The sequence below is a fragment of the Mesoplodon mirus genome (assembly GCF_964341445.2).
Source record: "Mesoplodon mirus genome assembly, chromosome: 3".
NCBI lineage: Eukaryota > Metazoa > Chordata > Mammalia > Artiodactyla > Ziphiidae > Mesoplodon > Mesoplodon mirus.
Window position 1 is genome coordinate 68,989,769 of NC_138978.1, and position 23,607 is coordinate 69,013,375.

The 23,607-nt window shown below is 36.8% G+C and overlaps 1 protein-coding gene across 2 annotated transcripts in view; it reads right to left on the reverse strand.

Annotated features, from left to right (window-relative positions):
• Positions 1-23,607, reverse strand: part of SLC44A5 (solute carrier family 44 member 5) — a gene marked incomplete at its 3' end in the record, with an annotated part of 382,825 nt that overhangs the window by 68,725 nt on the left and 290,493 nt on the right. For both annotated transcript variants that reach the window (XM_082612771.1, XM_082612770.1), the window contains exon 4: positions 3,970-4,054. In XM_082612771.1, coding sequence (XP_082468897.1) covers positions 3,970-4,054 — 85 coding nt within the window. The remainder of the gene's footprint in view (positions 1-3,969; positions 4,055-23,607) is intronic.

Consider the following 23,607-nt stretch of genomic DNA (forward strand, 5'->3'; position numbering starts at 1 on the left):
GGGAATATAAAAGTATTAGATTTTTTGGTAGAAACTTGTAATGCATATTAATATATAAATAAGCAAATAAAATTACTCATAATTCTATTTTATAATATCTGTCATTAATTCTTTTTCAAAATAAAAAAAGTTTAATATTCTCCTGCCTACATGCTCACTGTGAACAATTGAAACAGTTCAAGAAGGTATAAATAGCAACAAGAAAGATCTTTTAAAATGTAAAGTGGATTGTATCACTCTCTTGATGAACACCCTTCCATGGCCTTCCTGCATTTATACATAAAATCCAAATACTTTTAAAGGGCACATAGAACCACAAAATCTGACTCCTATCTGGTTCTCAGACATCTGCTCATCCCACTCTCCTTTTTCTTTGCTACACTCCAGCCTCCTGGGCTTCTTTCTGTTCCTGGAGTATCATAGGGCTCATTCCTGCCTCAGGACCTTTGCCCTTGTCTCTGGCTTTAAAGCTCTTACCAAGGCTTTTGAAAGGCTGCCTTCTTCCTAGCCTTCATATTTCAATTTAAAAGTCACCTCCTCATGAAAGTCCTAACCTGCCCCATGCAACCACGAGGCAGCTCATTATATACCAGTCATTCTCTATGGGGCCACCTGTTTTGTTTTTTCCTTTATAACATTTATCATACAATTTGAAATTATCTTGATTGTTTACATCTTTATTGTAATTGCCCTCTAATTGAATGTAAGCTTCATGAGTGCGGGTAGCTTGTCTATTTGTTTGCACTATAACCTCAGCCTTTAGAACACTATCAGAAACATAATAGTGACTCAGTAAACACATAAATAAAAATATAATCCCACTACCCAGAAATAATGTAGGAATGTGTATATCTGTTCATATATAGGTGTTTTTTAGATGTGATATTTATATATATCACAAGGCAGAATTATAATATACATAGCATTTATTATACTAAATTATATAATTAAACTAAATCATGGCGTAACCTGATTTCTTGAATTAACAAAATATCATGGGTGTATTTCCATGTCAATAAATATATCTCTACTCAATCACTTTTAAAGATTAAATAGTATTTTATTATATGACTGTTCCGTAACTCATTTAATCAATCTCCTATTGATAGATATTTAGGCTGTTTCCATTTTATTATTACTATTTCATAGTACCTATAACATTAGGAATGTTTATGCAAATTTCCATCAGATATGTTCTAGGAGAAAAATTGCTGAATCAAAAAGAACATACAAATTTCATAAATACTTGATAAAATGTGATAAATATTATCATATTTCACTACCACCAGTAGAAAATAAGATGTCTTTTTTTCCCCTCATTCTGGTCAACCCTGGAAATTTTAATTTTTTTAATTTATTTGACAACTTAATAAGCTAAAGTAATATCTCTTTATTAATTTGCATTTCTTTTTTAACTGTGGTTGATCAGCACTTTCTGTTATTATTGGCTATTATTTCATGTTATTTCCTGTTTATTACTTTTGCCAACTTCTACACTGAATGATCATCTTTTTCTTTTTTGATTTTATAAAAGTAGTTCATATAATAAAGCTACTGACCCACTGTCAGGTATACATGTTGAAAAAATTTCTTTTTCCTGAATTTCCACTTATCTTTTAACTTTGTATACCACTTTGTGGGTTAAAGTGGGATTACTTTGTGTCATACTTTAAAATTTTTTTTAAATTTTCTGGCTTTGGGGTCACGTTTAGAAAAAGCTTCTTTACTCCATTATTCTATTAACATGCCCATGCATTTTCTTCCGTTACTTTTTGGTTGTATATTTTATATACAATATTTCAGTATTCATGTTTCAGTATTCATTTTGGTATAATGTATGAGATAAATATCCAATTTTATTTTATATTCATGAATGTCATTTCAGTTAACTCAATATCACTTATTTAATAATCTACTCTTTGGCTACTGACTTGGAATCCCATCTTTATCACACTCAAAATTGATATTTGTAATTGTATTTATTTCTTTCTGCTAGTTCTATGATAATTTCACACTGTTTTAAGGATTGAAATCTGATATTTTCATAAATATTTTCACTTACTACTAAAAACTCTCAGAATCATTTAAAGTAACTTTTTAAGTTTTCAAATTAATACACATTTATATAAGAATTAAAACAATTGAGAGGCTTAAAATATATATATTTTAGAATACAATAGGTGGTTTGTAAACAAGTATATAAATTTACCAAATGATAATTGTGGTATCAGAAATCAGAGAGGAAAAAGAGTATATTTTTCAACAAACTATTCTGAGATCAACTGGCACTGCAACTGGAAAAAAAGAAAGTTTGATTCTTCATTCCATACACAAAAATAAATCCCAAGTGCATTAGAAATTTATAACTTCTAATAAACCATAGACATACTAGAGAAATATAGCTAAATGTTATTTTCAGGAGAAGGAAGGCAATTATAACCATGACACAAAATCCAGAAACTATAAAGAAAATTAACATAATCAATTCTTAAAAATATAAACATACATTTTTAATGGCTCCATTATATTTTATTAAATACATGGGCCATAATTTACTACCATCCACATATTGTTAGATATCTGTATAGTTTCCAATATACTGTTATTGTAAATAATACTTTAAAGAACATGTCTGTTACACTAGGATTGTCTCTGAATGATCTTTATGTACTGAAATTTGTGGTATCCCATTTTTGTTGGAAATAAGTGGGTCATTGGCTTAGGTCTGGGAAACATTGTTGCAGAGGCCCTTTTAAAAATAGCCTATTTTAAAGAACTAGAGATTTAGAGATTTGTGTGATCTTTTTACCACCTGGTGCTTTCTTTGTCCTTCATAGTGTGAAGGTTTTGTTGGCAATGTCTAGGAGCTTTTGAGTTACTGAGGTTAAGATAAGAATTACCATCCTAGAGGTCCACTGAGGACCTTTTGTAGATGTCAGTTTACCCGCCATAAACTCAACCTGACATGATTAAGGATTTACCCCCCAACCTCGACCAAATTTCTGGTTTCTCTTGATTGTCCATAATAATTCTACTCCGTGTGTGTTGTTAACCTTTTCCTAAACCTATTTTTTAAATCTGTTTCTCTCTTGGAATAGTAAGCTCCTAGTTATGGGTGGGCAACATGGGGACACAATAGAAATATTCCGAGACTCCTTTTTGCTGTTTTTGATGGTAGAGAGCGCTGCTGTTGCCTTGGTTTCTTACCCTTTCAATACCAACTTTTATAGAAACTGAATTGAAGAACCAGGGTATTGAGTAAAATACCTGAGTAAAAACTCAGGCATTACCAGAAAAGAAATGGACCAGTGAGAAAGGAGAAAAAACTTTCTAAAAATATGAAATCCATGTTTCTGTTTTGTTTTTTCTTTATGATGAAGAAAGAAAACTTGCTTTCAGAAGTGAAAACTTCTGTTATAATTAACATTAGAAAGGAATTTAATGGAACATTCTCCCTTGTTTGTTTCAGCTACTCAGGGTCATTGTCAGCAGCAGGCTAGTTGTCTTGAAAAGCTGGCCTGCCACTCATTGAAGACTTTCTAGGTGTGCCCTTCACTTTGAAAGGTGGAGTGATTTATCAGTAGACACTGTGGCAAAAAGAATTCTAACAACTGCACTGTCTAGCTTTTTAGCAGCTCCTCCGAACTCAGCCTTCCAATAGCCCATTTCATAAGGCATTTTAAAATATGGCTTCTGATAAAATCACTGGTCCAATTCACCCAGTACAATTATATTTTTACTAAGCAGAGTCTTCATTTGTTCTAATAAAATGCTGCAGAACAATGACATCTTGTCTTAAGTCATATAGTATGAAACATCCCACCTGCTTATAAACTGTCTCTGGGGAAAAGGGGAGGGAAGTCCTTTTTTATGAACTTCAATCCTCTTATGAGTAGGATTAATGCGAAAGTGATTTCTAGGTTCCAGCTTAGACAGTAAAATCAGACAAAGCAAAGTGACCATACTCACTCATTGAGGGTGCCCTTTTGGCCACAAAAGTAGCCCTGGCTGTCTGTAGGATAGGCCACTCTTCTGGGATCGCCATTGACCCAGGCTGCAGGAACAAGAAAAGACAAAAAAATCAGCAACAGCTGGCTGAAGGCAGTCTGACTTGAGAAATTAGAATGCACCATTGCAACACACTAACCTCTCCCCTCAATCACAAAAGATTATTGATTTTCTTAAAAGAGTAATTTCTTAATGAAAAGTAAAATAAAATATGGATGAATCAGTCAGAAAGCACATTTCTTATTCTCTCAGGATTCATCTGGGTTGTAGCCAAAACATGAGGTAATGCACTTAGAAAATGACATTTATTAAAATGTGAATTAGAGGGCACACTACAAATTCTTGGGTGGCAAGAAGTCACTTTTGCTAGGGCTCAAAACTAAATGACTTCATAGCAGAGCTAATAAATTTGCAGTACATATTATGATGCAATTCTTTTGGGTTATACATAAGTGAAGACCATTACAAAAAATTCAAAGGAGTGGAACTATAATACCCAATTCAAATTGGGTATTTATGATTTCTTTATGATTTCTTATGACACTGTAAAGGCGAACAGTAGCAACTTCAGAAGTAACACATAATAAAAATTCACTGTACACACACTGTGTCTGATAATCTCAAAGCTGCCTATAAATATCAAGTGTTTTCAAACTTCATAAATTAAAGATTTGGCTCTGTTTTCTCTGAAGATGCTGGGTGGGCTCTACCTCATACAAACTCATCGCCCCTATATACTTATCAGCTAGACTAGAGAACCACACAAAGCAATATACATTAGCTAAATTGGGCAATACTCCCTAATTCTAACTAAATGTTTCTAATTTCTCTAATTTGATTAATACGTTTCCTAAAAATCTGGGAAATTTATTGGTCACCTAATGCTTGCCTCTGCATATGGAAAACATATCTCTTTGTCCTTTGCTTCTTTTAACATTTCCAGCTATCTCCTTACCCACATTTAATGGATTTGACAGTTCATGTTACAATTCAATCACTCTTATGTACATGGCCTGTGTGACTTGGGAAGATAAAAATAAATCAATTCTGAATGAGAATTTTAATATGGAAAAGACACTTTTCTCAATAATTTTTCTCATCCATCCAAGCCTTTCCTTTTAGTATCCGAGTACCCAGAAAAGTCTCCTTTGTCTAATTCTTTTTCCAATGTCATAGAGGCATTGACAGTTTCATCTTCTAATACCTTCTTATAAAATCTGACTCATTCGGACAGTTCTCTGCTGCCATATGCTCCCATCTTTATTTCCCAAGATAAAGAAAGTGGACTATAAATAAGGCATTTAAATGACATCTAAGTGTTCAATGTATAATGTCTCCAGGCACTATTTTATTAAATTCATTTTTATATCTTAGTTTGTCAGATACATAAGAGCTCTAATTTTACCTGACTCTATACTCTGTAATATGTTTCTTTTAACTTTATCCCAAAATGGTTTATTCATTTTCTATACAATTATTAATTCAAAATGGGCACCTGAAGAAACATTTGGATTGCTAGGTTTGCTACGTAATATTTTTATGACCCTGAACAAGTCACTTAAATGCTTTAGTCTTGGCTTTCCAATTTGTTACTAAAAAAATGGGTATAATAATACCCAGCCCCAAAGAATGTTGAGGATATGAAAGAAAATAAAGAAAGTGGAATGCCTAATATGGTGCTTGATGTGCAATATGGACTCAGTAATGATAGTTCCTGTCTTATTTGGGTTTCACAGAAACCATACACTGAGACAAGGACTTTGATACACGTAGTTAATTTGGGAAGTGATTAAGTGGGGGCGAAGAGAGTGAGACAGGGAAGGGAGCAAAGCCAATAAAGTGCATGTTAACGAGTGAGATACTGTTTTGGGTGAGGTGACTCCACACTGCTGGGGACCTTCTGAGGAACCATGGAGAACATCTGCCCATGTTGCCATATCAGTGGGCACGATAAAACTCTCTGCCATAGCTGCAAGCAAACTTGGAAGGACTGAGGGGATATGGGGTGGGGCATCAGCAACACTTGCTGTAGTTTTTTTTTCTTTTTTCATGATCAATCATTCAGCTAAATATCTTACTAAATGACAGCTCTGTGTCCTGTACTACAAGTCAATACCAGTATAGTTTATGACAGAGTTCTCAACAAACACATGAAAAGGAGAGAATAAAGTTTGTAGAAGGCTTGGAGAAGAGGTGGGACCTGGAAAAGACTAGAAAATGACGAAGATTTGAGAAGGAATCTGGAAGGTGACAAGAGTAGGGAAAGAATTATAGATTGGGGAAACAGTATAATAATAAGAGCTTCAATTTACTAATTGCTTACATGTATCAAATACTATGCTAAATATATTATATCCATTTCTCATTTGAGTCTCACAATAACTCTATAAAGTAGATATTTTCACCTCTGATATTATTTGCAGCTCAGAGTTTTATTTACTTCTCAAGATCCCCCAGGTTTTAAGTGGCATAAACAGGGTTTGAACTTAGGAGTGTTGCTCTCTAGGGCTCATGCTTTAAACATTAGACTATAGTCACTATACTGTTGACTACTAAAGGATAGATTAGGAATGATCTTGTTAACACTGGAAATCACAAGGATATCAGCTAACTGAGGATGAGCAGTATGTTAGACACATATGGTAGGAAAGGAGATAACACAGGTAATTTTGGAGCCTCTGCCACCTGTAAAGAAGAGCTTTGTACTTGTCAGGAGAAGGAGAGAGTCTGGTTGACAGGGATCTGATGCCCAAGACAAAGGAGAGGAAGATGAACATGGAAGTGTCAAGGGAAGAGCTCTCCTTCTTGATTTTGTAATTTTGAATTATGGCAGGTGGCTGTTTACTAAGCTGCTGCTACACTTCTCCACGTATCCTCTGGCGCAGAAGTTTTGCTGCATATACTCTGTGTTTGAGCTGGAACATCAAGTCTGAGCTGAAAGCTTCAAGGGCCAGTTCAACCAAGTCACCTCAGTCAAGGGTACCTAGTTTTCTTTATCTTCTCCATTAAGTCCACATCTCTCCACACCTCCAGTGGAGGAATATGGCAGGGAAAAAAGGAGAAGGAAAAGGAAATATGCAGTAGCAGTCATTCTGTCCATTAGTAAAGTAAGGGGCTTCTCACATTTTACTCTCTTTCTTGGAATTTCTCTATTCATGGAACTTCTAGAACTGTGCTGTCCAATATGGTAGCCACTAACCACATATGTCTACTGTGCACTTAAATATGGCTTATCTGAAGTGAGACATAATGTAACTGCAAAATACACATCAGGTTTTAAAGAGAGTATGAACAACAACAAAAAAAGAATGTAAATATCTCATTAATACTGTTCATATTGAGTATATTTGAAATGATAATATTTGGTTATGGTTAATTTCATGTTTATTTTTACTCCATTAACTGTAGCTACTAGGAAATTTAACATTACACATTTGACTCACTTATGTTTCTTCTGGCTCGGTCTGTTCTAGAATATTTCCCCACAAATGTCAGGGCTTCTCATATAAGGTGATTAATTGTGCTGTAGCATCATGGTTTGTATGTCAGTCCTCCTCAACTCCATCATACCCAACACATCCTTTTTATAACGAATATTTGACAATGTTGCTTTTATATAAACCTTGAAGTACTATTTATACATAACTCATCTCCCCCCCCACACACAATTTCTTAAAAAAAAATAGCTGTAATGTAAATGACAACTAAGAAAATAAGTTCTAATTAAACAGTATGCATATCAATATTGCAAATGTTCACATGTGACCAAGCTAGAAGACACAGTAAAATAGGTACTTGCACCTATAGATAGAATCACTGAATGTAACAGTTATAATTTCAGGAGGATTCAGGTGTATTGTGTAGGAGACTCAAATACTGTAAGTGGTGTTGTCAATGATATGATTTTCCTAAATGAAAGAATTTTAGTAAATTCCAACCAAAAAAGTACAATCTTTCCTCAAATTCTCTTGGTAGTTATTAAAACCATGCAAAAATAAAAATTTGTAATTTTAAAACAGAAGTTCTAGATTCAAATATTTAAAAGCAAATTGTCACCTACATGAGTGGTACATGGGAAAGTTAGGCAAGAAGCGGGGCAATTCTTGGTTTTGCAGAACTGTCCCAGATATTGCCAGGCATCTATCTTCCCTGGCTCCCACCTACCCACTAAGAGACAGTAGTACCTTCAAAACATGTGACAATCAAAAAGTCAACTCAAATTTTCCAGAAGAGCCCCCTATGCAGTGGTACTGCTCCAGTTGAGAGCCACTGATGTAGATGTTTATTCACACTCTTAAAAATTTCCAAAATATATAGATTTCACACATCTTTTCCTCCCTGATTTTTTGGAGGATATGCTATCATGGAGCTCTTTCTTATAATTTAATCCCATATACTTTTTTTATTCACTAGTTTTATCTTTTGGATTCTACATATAAGTGATATTATACAGTATTTATCTTTCTCTGTCTGAGTTATTTCACTAAGCATATTGCCTTCCAAGTACAACCATGCTGTTGCAAATGGCAAAATTTCATTCTTTTTTATGGCTGAGTAGTATTCCATTGTATGTATATATGCATCTTCTTTATCCATACATCTGCTGATGGACATTTGTTTCCATATCTTGGCAATTGTAAATAATGCTGCTATGAACACTGCAGTGTATGTATCTTTTTGAATTAGTGTTTTTGTTTCTTTTGGCTGTATATCCCAGAGTGGAAATGTTGAGTCATATGGTAGTTCTATTTTTTTTTTTAAGTACTGCATTTTCTTTTTAATATTTATTTATTTATTTAGGTTGCACCAGGTCTTAGTTGTGGCAGGCAGGCTCCTTAGTTGAGGCTCCAGGGATCCTTAGTTGTGGCTCACCAGATCCTCAGTTGCAGCAATGGACTCCTTAGTTGTGGCCTGTGAGCTCCTTAGTTGTGGCATGCGAACTCTTAGTTGTGGCATGCATGTGGGATCTAGTTCCCTGACCAGAGATCGAACCTGGGCCCCCTGCATTGGGAGCACAGAGTCTTATCCACTGCGCCACCCTTTTTTTTTTTTTTTTTTGAGAAACCTCCATACTGTATTCCACAGTGGTTACACCAATTTACATTCCTACCAACAGTGTACAAGAGTTCCCTTTGCTCCACATCTTTGCCAACATTTGTAATTTGTGTTATTTTTGATGATAGTTATTCTTACAGGTATGACATGATATCTAGTTGTGATTTTAATTTGCATTTCTCTGATGATTAGCAACGTTGAGCATCTTTTCACATGCCTGTTGGTCATTTGTATTCTTTGGAAAAATGTCTATGTTAAAATTTGTATGGAAACACAAAATACCCTAAATAGGCAAAACAATCTTGAGAAAGAATCACACTCCCTGACTTCAGATTATACTACAAAGCTATAGTAACAATATGGTATCGGCACAAAAACAGAATTATAGATCAATGGAACAGAATAGAGACCCCAGAGATAAGCCCATGAACTTATGGTTAACTTACAACAAAGGAGACAAGAACATACAATGGAGAAAAGACAGTCTCTTTAATAAGTGATGTTGGGAAGACTGGACAGCTACATGTAAAACAATGAAATTCAAACATTTTCTAATACCATATACAAAAATAAAATCAAAATGAATTAAAGACCTGAATGTATTGGGTTTGCCAAAAGGTTTGTTCATTTTATTCCATAAGATGGCTCTAGTAGCACTTAGTTGTCTTTCATTGGAAACCATTTTGTTAGATTGCATGTGACAGCTGTCATATCAGCATGCACTTAAAAAAAGACTTATCAAAATTGGTGAATTTTTGTGTAGCCACGTTAATATTGAAGATAGAAGAAAAAAGCAACATTTTCAGCATATTATGCTTCATTATTTCAAAAAAGGTAGAAACACAACAGAAATGCCAAAAAAAAAAAAAAGACTTGTGCTGTGTATGGAGAAGGTGCTGTGACTGATGGAACATGTTGAAAGTGGTTTGCAAAGTTTCATGCTTGAGATTTCTCACTGGACGATGCTCCGTGGTCGGGTAGACCGGTTGAAGTTGATAGCGATTAAATCGAGACATTAACTAGAACAATCAACGTTATACGTGAGATAGCCGACATACTCAAAACATCCAAATCAAGCTTTGAAAATCATTTGCACCATCTTGTTTATGTTCATCGCTTTGATGTTTGGGTTCCACATAAGTTAAGTGAAAAAAATCTTCTTGACCGTATTTCCTCATGAGATTCTCTATTGAAACGTAATGAAATCACTCTGTTTTTAAAACAACTGGTGATGGGCAATGAAGAGTGGATACTGTATAACAATGTGGAATGGAAGAGATCATGGGGCAAGCAAAATAAACCACCAACCACACCAAAGGCCGGTCTTCATCCAAAGAAGGTGATCTTGTGTATATGGTGGGATTGGAAGGGAGTCAGTCCTCTATGATGAGCTCCTTCTGGAAAACCAAACGATTAATTCCAACAAGTACTGCTCCCAATTAGACCAACTGAAAGTGGCACTCGATGAAAAGCACCTGGAATTAGTCAACAGAAAACGCATAATCTTCCATCAGGATAAGGCAAGACTGCATGTTTCTTTGATGACCAGACAAAAACTGGTACATCTTGGCTGGGAAGTTCTGATTCATCTGCTGTATTCATCAGACATTGCACCTTCGGATTTCCATTTACTTTGGTCTTTACAAAATTCTCTTAATGGACAAAATTTCAATTCCCTGGAAGACTGTAAAAGGCACCTGGAACAATTCTTTGCTCAAAAAGATAAAAAGTTTTGGAAGATGGAATTATGAAGGTGCCTGAAAAATGGCAGAAGGTAGTGAAACAAAAGGGCGAACACATTGTTCGATAAAGTTCTTGGTGAAAATGAAAAATGTGTCTTTTATTTTTACTTAAAAACTGAAGGCACCTTTTGGCCAAACCAATAAGACTGGGAACCATAAAACTCCTAGAAGAAAACAGGCTGAACAGCCTTTGACATAAATTGTAGTAATATTTTTTTAGATCCATCTCCTAAGGCAAAAGAAAATAAAAGCAAAAATAAACAAATGGGACCTAATCAGCTTAAAAACTTTTGCACAGCAAAGGTAACCATCAACAAAATGAAAAGACAACCAACTAAATGGGAGAAAATATTTGCAAATGATATGACCAATAACAGGTTAATAACCAAAATACATAAATAGCTCATACAGCTCAACCTCAAAAAACCAAACGACCTGATTAAAAAATGGACAAAAGACCTGAATAATGCCATTTACTTTTATTCAGCTGACCAGCATGTTTGGCGACTTTCAAATATGTCCATAAATTATTTGACAATTTTCCTTCAAATAGTGGCACTTAATTCCCTATCCTTTGAGTGTGGACTAGACTTAGTGACTTGCTTCTAATGAATAGAATGTGACAGAATAATATTTGGTGACTTCCAAGAATAGGTCATAAAAGGCAGTGAAGCTTCCTCTTTGCTCTCCCTCTCTCTATTTTAGATCTGCAGCTCTAGGGGAAGCCATCTAACATGTCATGAGGACACTCAGACAGTCCTATAGAAAAAGCCCACGATTGTCAGCAGTCAGCAAGAACTGAAGCCTCGTGCTGACATCCGTGCAAGGGAGCCATCTAGAAGGCTGATACCTCACCATAGTCAAGCCTTCAGCTGAGTGTGGCCTTGGCTTACATCTTGACTGCTACTTCATAAAGAACTCAGAGCCAGAGCCACAACTAAGTTATTCCCAATTCCGGACCACAGAAACTGTGAGATAAGAAATGTTTGCTTACTTTACATTGCCAAGTTTGAGAGTAATTTGTTATGCAGCAATAGATAACTAATTACTATCTAGCTTTTAAAAATCTTTTATATACTTGAAGCAGTTAAATCATCTTTCTCTCCTTCAACCTAAATATTCACAATACTTAAATTTTATTTTCTATTTGTTTCTATTTCTATTTTTATTTTCTCTTGTCATGTTTTAAACTCATAGCTACAATTCCTAGGATTTAAGTATTTTTTGTTGTTTCATTATATGATTTAATACATGGAGCCTGCAACCTGATTTAAAATATGACTTAGATTACACGTTATCTGATACCTATTTACCTTACTTCTTTAAAAAAAAGTTAATACGAAAACTTTATCTTAAAGTGTGGGTCTAGAATATAGTCAAACTCCCATTCAATCATTCATACTGAATTTTCAGTCATCATATTCTTATTAAGTTAAATCATTCATTCATTCATTGGGCCTTACTATTGGCCAGTGCAGAGGGAAGATGGTTTCTAAAGAATGATAATGGATTCGTTTAAGCTTAACCAAGTCACGGCCTTAATTTTAGCTGCTGTTCAAGTTGTAGTCTCTCTACTGGAACAAATCAAAGCAGCCTCTGCCAGCTTGCATGCAGCAATTGATCTAACAAAAGGTTTCCCCTTTCCCAGTAAGTATAAAACACCGGGAACATTTGCTTTCACCTGGCAGGGATAGTGCTGCATCCTCACCATCTCCCCTTGAAGTTACATGACCTCCTAGCTCTTTGTCACAATTTAGTCTGCAAGATTTTAATATAATATCTTACTTCACAGGATACCACACAGATTCCTTACACTGATGGCATCATGCTGATAAGATCTGGAGAATATTGGATAGCACGTAACCTGGATGTCTTACAAAGACATAGTGTGCTAATGGATGGGAGATAAACCTCATGAAAATACAGGAGTCTTCCAGTAAGATCTGAGGGCCTGGTAGTGATATCTCCTCCAAAGTGAAAGATAAGTTGCCGTACCTTGCATTGTCTGTTATTAAAAAAGAGGCACGGCATTTAATGGCTGCCCCAAGAAATAAAGTGCTTTTCAGATAATCCAGGTTACTGTACTAGCAGGTCTGCCACTAGGTCTATATGGCAAATGCCTATTAGAGGTTCTTATGGCTTTGGAGAAAATCCATATCCTTTCAGCAAATAAATGTTCTTCTTTTGAGAAGTAGCTCCTGAACGTTGAATGATCACCTAATGGCATGAGAAGCCCATCAGTGAACTGAATGTTATCTGATCCATCAAGCCTTAAGTTGGTTGTGCCCAATAGCACTCCCTTATTGAGTAGAAGTGGTGTATTCATACAATGCTTGAGAAGGTCATGAAGGCACACGAAAGTTACATAAGAAGATTGCTCACAATAATAGGGTGTTGATTCCTGAGGCGCGGCTTTAACACATACCTATGGCTCATGAAAATGTCCCTGTGATTATTTGACTAGGAAGCAAAAAAATCAAGTCAGATTTACAGGTGGGTGTGGAGGATCTGTTGGCACAGATCAGGAGGCATTCTTCTGGTTATCTACTTTGACTGAAAGAAGAGATGAACTGAATCTGAAACCTTTATCTATTCATAGACAGAGGCCAATGACTTGGCCATGTTATCACAAACTGGAAAGAAAAAATATTAGACAACCAATGGCAAGGAAGTTTAGGAAATATTAGAAGTACTGACCTCCAAATGGACCCAGAATAAGAAAATATTTATGTCTCATGTGGCTGCTTAGTAAAGACCCTTCTGTAGAGACAGCTTTCAATAACCAAATGGAAAAGTAATTGTTCAATGATTTTCTGAAAAAGTAATCATGACAATAGGGATGATAATTATGCGTGGGTTTTGGATCACATGGACTTTTATTCACAAAGGCTGACCTGGATCCCAACAATGCTTATGTGACAAATCTGTCAGCAGTGGATAACCAACACTGAACTCAATCACCCAGAATAGCCAGCCTTATGGAACAAAATACCTTATGCAAGATCCAGTTAAAGCACCACCTAGGAAGCAAGCCTTTCAAGGTTGGGTTGGTGTTTTCTAGAATACAGCAAGATTTTAGCAGGAAATAGATGTTATAGTCACACAAGATAATTGCAGAGAGTTTAATAAAGAAATATTTACAAAGGTATGGGCAGAGTTAAGGAAAAGGATAGTTGGTTCAGAACCCAGAGGCTAGCTACAACAGGGAGTCATTTTTACCACTAGGCCTGAAGGGGCAAAGGAGGAAGGAGTTCCCTAAATCCAGAGAGAGAAGCCAAATGGAAAGAGTTGACTGACTGGACTTGGGGCCTTAGGTAGAGAGGTGCAGCTAACCTGCGGTGACCTACCAGCAAGAGAATCAGAGGAATAAACTCCATAAAGCCATTCTCTTACACTCCAATCTACTCTTGATACCTCCCACAGACCAAATTGCAAGCCAGGGGACAAGACAGCCTGTGGATGTCATCATAAAAGCCAACTTCTCTAGGGACAGAGCAAGGTGAAGAGTGGGGTAGAGAAGAGATCCAAGCAGTTAAATGAATACTACCCAGCTCAGGGACTTCCCTGGTGGTCCAGTGGTTCAGACTTTGCCTTGCAATGCAGGGGGTTTGGGTTCGATCCCTGGTCAGGGAGCTAAGATCCCACAAGCCTCAGGGCCAAAAAAAACCCAAAACATAAAGCAGAAGCAATATGGTAACAAATTCAATATAGATTTTTAAAAAAATGGTCCACGTCAAAAAAATCTTTTAAAAAAAAGAAAGAAAAATACCCAGCCCATGTTCTGAACAAGTGACCAGCCTACTCGCAGGGAAAACTTTAGATATATTCAGCAAGACATTCAGGACTTCATTAAAGACAAACAAAAAACTACCAGAGGTACAATGTTTTCAGACTCTTTTGTCAGAATTTACTGCTACATAGGACAGCAAAAGAAAAGAGCAAAATGACACACATTCTAAATTTCAGAGTCTGTAAAATGCAAGGGGTGAGAATAGGAAGTAAAAGATGGGACAAAGAGTATGTTTAAAGCATATTTGTAAATAATACATAGAATTGAAGGAAAATGGAAAAACCACCCAATAACTAAGAAATCAAATTAGGCTTTCCACAACACCTTTGTTTTTTTTCTGTATTAGCAGGTCTGACTTTATGCTTGCTACATTAATATGCTTCTTTTTCTAGTTAATCTAAATAGATGTCAGTCTACAACTATTTACAACCTGTTCAAGGTTTTGATTCACATTGAAGTGGCTGGAAATAACGAAGACAAAAATTTATTTATTCTTTCCTTCATTCACTCTCCAGATGTTTTTTGAGTGCCTGCTATGTGTCAGCGCCATGCTAAACTCTGGGTATATAAAGGTCTTTGCTCTCCTAGAGCCTACAGTCTACTGGGGGAAGTCGATCTTAATGAATTAATTGCACAGATGTGAAATTTCAATTCTGACAAGCACTTGACAAAGAAGCAATATGTGGTACAGAGAGAGGGATTCACAGAGGCAGATGATCAAATGAGGAAAGCCAGGGATGATGTCCCTGAGAGGTATGCAGGAGCTGAGATCTGAAAAATAAAGAGAGGCACAAAGAGGCTTCCAGCCGACGGACACCAGGACAAGGCCCTGTGAGGGGGAGGGGCACGATGGGCACTGGGATGGAAAGGAGGCCAGTGTGGTGCACACGTGGGCTGGAGCATGGTCCCAGATCTGGATGGAGAAGCAGTATCTTAGGTTATTTTATACAATGAACTACAGGGAGATTGTTTTAGCGTCACAAGATTGTCAGTGCCAGTTGTGTAATCCATAGCAGAGGCTCCGTTCAAGTGGGTCCTTCTCTTCCTATCAAATTTTCCTTGAAAAACTCAAGGTCACCACACATTCAGTATCACTCATCTTGGTGTTTACTTGCTTAATTGTGGTTCTATAATTGGCAACCATTGCTTTATGTCAAGGAAGAGCTTTCATTGTTCCTAAAACCTGATGCAATTTATTATATCTGAAAATGCTACATGTAATCTTCATTATTAATATCTATTACTAAATACACTTTTTAGAAAGATCTATGAAATCCTTTGAGGTCTTCCTGGCCAAAAAAGCCCAAAGAATGAGATACTGTCTGACATAATTTTATTTACTCTATAGCACAAGCCTTATCTGAAAGGAAAAACCAAATCTACTAATAGGTGTGGATTATCATAAAGAATATGGTCCTCTCTTTAGTGTGTACATAATAGAGGCTAATTTTGCAAACGGTTACTGTATGTAAACAATGACGCTGCAGCAAAGTGAACATGTACTCACAGAGCAAGACTGCAGCTACCAAATTATTCATGATTTTTGCTTGCAAAACAATACCTGCTTTTCACTCACTCCTCTGGTGCCGTTCTCTCTGTTTTAAGTCCAACTCTACGTGGAATTAGACGATGGAGGCAAAGGACGGAGAGAAAGCATTAGGAGAGAGTATCATGGGGTTCTGATCTGCCCCCTCTCTCAGTATCCTTCATTACTTAAAGAATCCTCATTCATCTTCTTTATTAAATAAAAGGCAGTATGGCATGGTGATTAAGAGCAGCGGCTCTAGAATAAAACTGCCTGGATTATACTGGTGAATAAAACCAATGACAAAGTTACACAGCAATCAGTACAAATCAGGATCAATCATCTTTTTCCCTTAATTTTCTCACTCTTTTAGAAATAACTACAAAAGACTACTTTAAGTGTAGCTGATGCATGTGTGTGTGTGTGTGAGAGAGAGAGAGAGACAGAGAGACACAGAGAGAGACAGGGAGAAGAGAAAGGTAAGAAGAGAAATTATTTGTGAAACACTCCTATTTGGGTAATTCATAGCAGATTAGCAAAGATTGATAAGCAATGGGTGAAAACCTTATTCAGGCAAATCATCTTTTCACTCATATCCTGTTACTGAAATAGCAGGAGCAAGTATTATTACCTAGTATTATCTCTTATTTCCAAACATTTGCAAAGTATGTTCCTGTTGTGCTCTAGGGTTGAGTCAGAAGTTGCAGCCATTACAAAGCCCTCTGTCAAGGAGAAAATGTGATTAGACCAATTGCTTGCACTGACACTTAAAAATTAACTGCAAATCTGTTTGGGGAAGCTAAGGCATTCCCTAAACACTGCTGGTTGGGAATGTCGGCTTTCAAATCATTATTTTGTATCCCTTAAAGATACATTTTAACTGTTTTAATATGTGAGGAACAGGCCTGCCAAATTGTGCTTATGGCTTTTTAACACAAGCAATTTACAAATGCAATGAAGCAGATAATAGGACACATGATACCGAACTTGAAAATCTGTGTTGATGACACTGCTGCTGTAGAAACATTTTTGGAAGCAGCCCTGTGTCCGGTTGCCTGGATAAAAAAAACGTTGTTTCTCATTTCACAGGTGGCCTCTTCCACCCAATGGTGAGTTTAGGGTCGTGCCCTTGAGCACAAATCAGTCTCTCTCATGCTAACAATATTCTACTTGAAATCCTCTAGAATTTGTGCATTCATCAAAACACAACAAACAGTAAAAATCTCACTCAGCATTAAAAAAAATCTGTTCCAGTAACAGTCAAAACTAAATGTTTTCCTTTTAAAATGAAGGCTTCCATAGTAACGTATAAGTATGTAGTTTTATTTGTAAACATTTATATATTTGTCAAGAATGCAAAAGGACATTTAATACTGGTTCCGGTTATTTATAAATACAATAAATTTTTCATTAAGAAAAGTTTACGAGAACAATTTAAAAAATAATGGAACTGGAGTCATTTAAATTTCTTACCTTTTTACTGAAAAACATTTTTTTTGCTAAAACAGTGTTTCCAAGCTGTGGCCTGATAGGCAGGCTCATTTTAGATCTGAAGTAGACTAAAGGCACAGTGTGACTTCCTGTCACATTCATTCTCCATCACCAGTGTCCACTTACAATGAATATTAGGATCATACCTTTAAGCTCAATACAAAGGGATGCCTGGTGAGGCATAAAATAATTTTTTAAATTATATTTATTAGTAAGAGAGACTGTCCACTGTTTCTCTCTATAGACAGTATCAAAAAGTCATCTTGGAATTATCTTTGTTCTTCAAAAAGTCACTTGAAGGACCTCTCGGTTATTAAAATATGGTGCTCTCCCTTCCTCATATCCCTTGGGATGGGAAGACTAATTAGCTTTAAGAGAAGGAAGGGGGCTTTCCTGGTGGCGCAGTGGTTGAGAGTCTGCCTGCCGATGCAGGGGACACAGGTTCGTGCCCCGGTCCGGGAAGATCCTACATGCCGCGGAGTGGCTGGGCCCGTGAGCCATGGCTGCTGAGCCTGTGCGCCCGGAGCCTGTGCTCCACAACGGGAGAGGCCGTGACAGTGAGAGGCCCGCATACCACAAAAAAAAAAAAAAAAGAGAGAGAGAGAAGGAAGGGACAAGAACTAAATTTTTCTCCTTGAGATTTTAACTTAGGACAGAACAGACTGACCCTGAACTAGGTCTATAGGCCAAAAGGAATACAAATACCTTGAAGGCAGAGACTGGACTGTTGTCCTAGGCTTAACAGAAGGGTCTAAGAGTAGGGGCTGCATTCTGATACTAGCCATGCTTTGAGGAGAAATGGCTGAGCATGGTATAAAGACTTAAAAAGATATAGTCTTGGATCCTAGTGTAGGAAACCACTACAAGAGTGGAAGGATCCAGACAAGCAATTCACTAGGAAATGATACCAAATGGCACCAACCAAAACATCAGAGCTCCAGTAGACTACAAGGTCTTGCTCTCCAGTGAGAAACTGGAAATAAGACTGCCCCCTCCCTTGACATTTTGGGGCAGTCCAGGTCAGGGTAAAGAATGATATGCTGGATGCGTATCATTCTTGCTATGAACACAATGAATGGAAAAGTAGATGTGTGACTGTATTGCTACCTCCAGACAATGAACATGTATTTTAACACCAGAAATGATGTGGTCAAGCTGGACTACATTTGATTTTGTTTTGTTTTGTTTTGTTGCGGTACGCAGGCCTCTCACTGCTGTGGCCTCTCCCGTTGCGGAGCACAGGCTCCGGACGCTCAGGTTCAGTGGCCATGGCTCACGGGCCCAGCCGCTCAGCGCCATGTGGGATCTTCCCGGACCGGAGCACGAACCTGTGTCCCCTGCATCGGCAGGCGGACTCTCAACCACTGAGCCACCAGGGAAGCCCTACATTTGATTATTAATTCAGCTATTTTGTTTATTCTCCACCTCACTCCATGAAGGATTTAAGACTGAATTATGTAAGCCTCCTCCTTTCTGTACTTGGTACTTTCAGTTCCGCTGTTTCCAGTCGACCCATGATGGCCCTCCTTTAATCCTTTGCACTGATCTATAAATTACTTGCACATCAAGGCCCTTTACTGGTATGTTTTGCCTTGGTTCATTCTCTATTAGAGAAGCAATACCTCTCCTCACTAAATTCAAGAAACAGGTACGCAGACCCCACCTCTTGATGAAAGGAATGGCGAAGTGTTTGCAGCCATGTGTTAAAACTACTATAGTTCAACCTGTGGCTGCAAACTTTTTACATTCCCTCCACAATCAAATATGCTTTTACTCTCCCAGGATCCCCAGAAGCCTTATCCAATGAAGGCATCAGGCTCATGCTAAAGGTCTGAATCTCATCACCTAAGTCAGGTCCAGGAGTTGATGAAGCTCTTCAGGGCTGGTTCCTCTTGTAAGAATGGTGTCTTTAGCTAGATCATTGAATTCATTAGGTATATTTCCTAATTACCATTGGCAACAGTGTTGCCAAACCTTCACCACCGCATAAGAAAGTGCCCTTCCCTCCTGCTTCCAATTACATTTCCTCCCTTTCCTTCAAACTCTGGCCAACAACCCCTTCAAAATCCACCTGGCTTCTGAACACCACCTGGTCTCCAAAACCAATGCCCATATTTTAGGTTTTGCTAAGCCAGCATCCCACTTCTGGATATCAAGTTTTGTCCTGCTTATCTATTATTGCACCCCCAAACCCACTGGCTTAATACAACCATTTTATTTTGCTCATGACTTTGGGAGTTAGGAATTTGGGGAAGGCTTAGCTGAGCCCCTTGGGGCTCTCTCACGCAGCCAGATGTTGAGTGGAGCTTCAATCATCTGAAAACCCTCAGGGCTGACAGTAAACACCATCTATCCCTGGGAGCTCAGCCCAGCCTATTGACTAGGACCCCTATACGGGGCTTCTCCATGTTGCTTGGGTTTCCCACAGGATAGTGACAGAGTTCTAGGTTTCTTTGCATAAATTTACTTTCTTGTTAACTTCCTATCTTCTCAACTAACAGGAATAATTATTCCGGAGGAAGATTAAAAAACAAAACCAAAAACAAACTTTAGACCCTAACTGTAAGTGCTTCCTGTGTAAATACAACAATGAAATAACTAACTCTCTCAACTGGAAATCCATTTTAAAAAAAAAGAAAGAAAAAATTATTGAATGTTAAAATTGCGCTATTGTATACATAATGTTAGCACGAGGACAGGAAGAACAATTTGCATAATAAATATTCCTATTCTTTTTTTCTAGTTAGCACAATTGAATAGCACCCATCAGTGAAGTAGGACAAAAGAGGGCTATTACCATAAATGTTTGATCTTTCAAGGAGACTTGATACCTTCTACCCAGACTCCACTTCACCCACTTGAACGGAGGTTCTGCCTTTCATCAGTCGAATGTCAAGTGCCTTTGTTGCATCCAAGTGTTACCCTAGCTGGCCATATTCTACATAAAGGGCAAAGAACAGTTTTTTTCTTGGAAGAATTTGTAAGAAACATGGTTCTTTCATGGGAGCACTTCTTATGAAAAGAACATGGATGAAAGTAACCCTAAGAAGGTCCTGATCTAACAAAATGGCAAAAGATGCGAAACCACTTACAACACATCAGTAAAACTGACTTAGCTTCATCTTTCCTCAGGTGAAGGTACACATTCTTTCATGTTAAAAAAATTCTTAACACTCCTACTAACCTCTGCCAAGTGTTTTCCTTCATTTCTTCTTTTAGTCCAGCATTGTAAGAGTTAAATTTATCTTAGAAACAGGCAAGTATGGCTATTTGTAGTTCAGGGATGAGAAATATACATATATTAAATTTTGTGAGTCGTTCATTTTAATCAGTGGCATAAGAATTAATTTAGAGGAAACACTAAATTAATCCAATATTGCACACAGTTTTTCATTGAGGAATCTTAATCTTCCAATTTCCTTATGTGAATTAAGGCATTTACAAACTGAATCTGGAGATCATGAACAAAAAGGCAAATTTCTCATCTTGCTCCAGAGGGAATGACAGTACACACTCCCGTTCCTTCTACCGTGCTGACAAGGGAGAGAGTGGCAGTGGCTTTCCCAGCTCTAGATAAGGACAGAAGGCATTTCTCTACGGATTACAAGAGACTGGCTCTGAGATACAGAGGAGAGACTTACTCAATTATGCCATAAGGCCTCCTAAGGGAAAGATTTGGGGCACAATAAGAGATCCTTATGAAGTCCCTGTGTGCATTCAAACTTTAATAACCAAAATTATGGGTTGCTATAGAAACAATATAGTAAATTACATTTAAAAGCAATTTATTAAAATTCAGAACAGCTAGATTATACAATGGTAGCAAATGAAGTACTGCCTCTTACTCTTATGTAGCATTACTGACATAGCTAGATATTATTTCATTTACTCCTCATAACAGCCCTGCAAAGTAGGTAGTGTTTCCATATTTTTACAGGTGAGAAAACTACTGAGATTTAGAAAGTAGCTCAAGTCCACCAAGTAATATGGGGAAACCCTAGATCTGCTTGACTCCAAATCTTTTTTTCTCTCAAGCAACATATTTCCACTCGATGACAAAAAGTAAAAACAAAACAATTACAGAGACAGACATGTGTCCCAAAGTTGGAGAAGCTAAAATTCTATTAGTTGTATAATAAGAAAATTCACTGTATTATAATATTCAATTTATATATTTATGTATTGTGCTACTAATGCATTAATGTTTAGAAGTTCAAATACACTGAAGAAATAACAAAGGAATCTTCTGAAGACCTAAGAGCACATTATTTGGTTTTGTGGTTTATACTCCTTTATTCTTCTCTCCTTCCCTATCTTCCTGCCTTACTTTTTTGAATTCTCCATTTATGTGTAGTTCTCACCTGGTATTACTCAGATGATATTTTGGAAATTACTTTCAATTGCTGTTCTCAAAGTATTTCTCTTTACTGGAAGATAAAACTGAAGACCAGAGAAAAGTATTTTCTATTGTTCTCTAGGTAGGCACTGCCTTCTTTCTGCTGATACAATCTATCCACATTAACTCTAGGCATTAATTATTGTTACTAGAAGCTATTATCTGACTTTTACAGCCTCCCCCCCCCCACAATAATAATAAAGTTTCCTAAGTCAGCATCTAAGGGATAGGACTTAAGTCTCTGGGGATAATGTGATACATTCATATGCAATGGTGAAATCTTTTTACAGAAAATATTCACACCAGTTCCTTTGGTAGTTTTTTCTTAAATTGAAGTATAGCTGATTTACAAATCTCTATTTTATTTATTTCCTCTCTGTTCTTTAATATTTCCTTCCTTCTGCTGACTCTGGGTTTTGTTTGTTCTTCTTTTTCTAATTTCTTTAGGTTGCAGTTTAGGCTGTTTATTTGAGATTTTTCTTATTTCTTAAGGAACACGTGTAACTGTTTATTATAGTTATAGTTGCTTTAGAATTTTCTTTCTTTTAGTCTTTAAGTGGTTGATCATCAGTCCTTATTATATAGTTGCACTTCCTAGTGAGATTTTCCCTTTTAGATTCTTACTTCTTTTCCACTTAGATAAGACCCTTTAATATTTCCTCTATTCAAAATGATAATCTTGCTGGGTAGGGTATTGTAGGTTGCAGGGTTTTCCCTTCAGCACTTTGAATATATCATGCCACTCTCTTCTGGTCTGAAAACTTTCTGCAGAGAAATCAGCTGATAGCCTTGCAGGGATTCCCTTGTATATGACTCCTTGTTTTCTCTTGCTGCCTCTAGAATTCTCTTTAGCTTTGACTTTTGCCATTTTAATTATGTATGCCTTGCTGTAGGTATTTTTTGGGTTCATCATGTTTGGGACTCTCTGTGCTTCCTATACCTGGATGTCTATTTCCTTCTTCAGGTTTGGGAAGTTTTCAACCATAATTTCATCAAATACATTTTCAATCCCCTTCTCTCTCTCTTCTTCTGGAACTCCTATAATGTGAAGGTTCATATGCTTAATGCTGTCTCAGAGATCTCTTAAACTGTTTCAAGTTTTTATTTATTTTGCTGTTCTGAATCAGTGATTCCCATTATTCTATCTTTCAGATCACATATACTCTCTTCTGGATCATTCAGTCTGCTATTCATTCCTTCTAGTATGTTTATTTCAGCTATTGAATTCTTCATTCCTGATTGGGTCTTTTTTATATTTTGTAGTTCCTTGTTAAAATTTTTACTGTGTACATCTATTCTTTTTCCTAATTCAGTAAACATTTTAATTACTAATGCTTTGAATTCTTTACCTGGTAAATTGTTTATTTCTATTTCACTATTTTTTTTCAGAGTGTTTCTTTTGCTCTTTTAATTGACAGCAGTTCCTCTGCTTTTTCATTTTGCTTAACTTTCTCTGCCTCTATGAATTTCAGTGAAACAGTTACCTATTGTTGCTTGAAGAGTTGTTCTTATGTGGGGCCATTCCTGTACAGGTGCAGTGTGCCCACTGCCTTTGGTGGGAGAGCTGGATTTGATATGGATCCAAGTCACATCTTTCCTC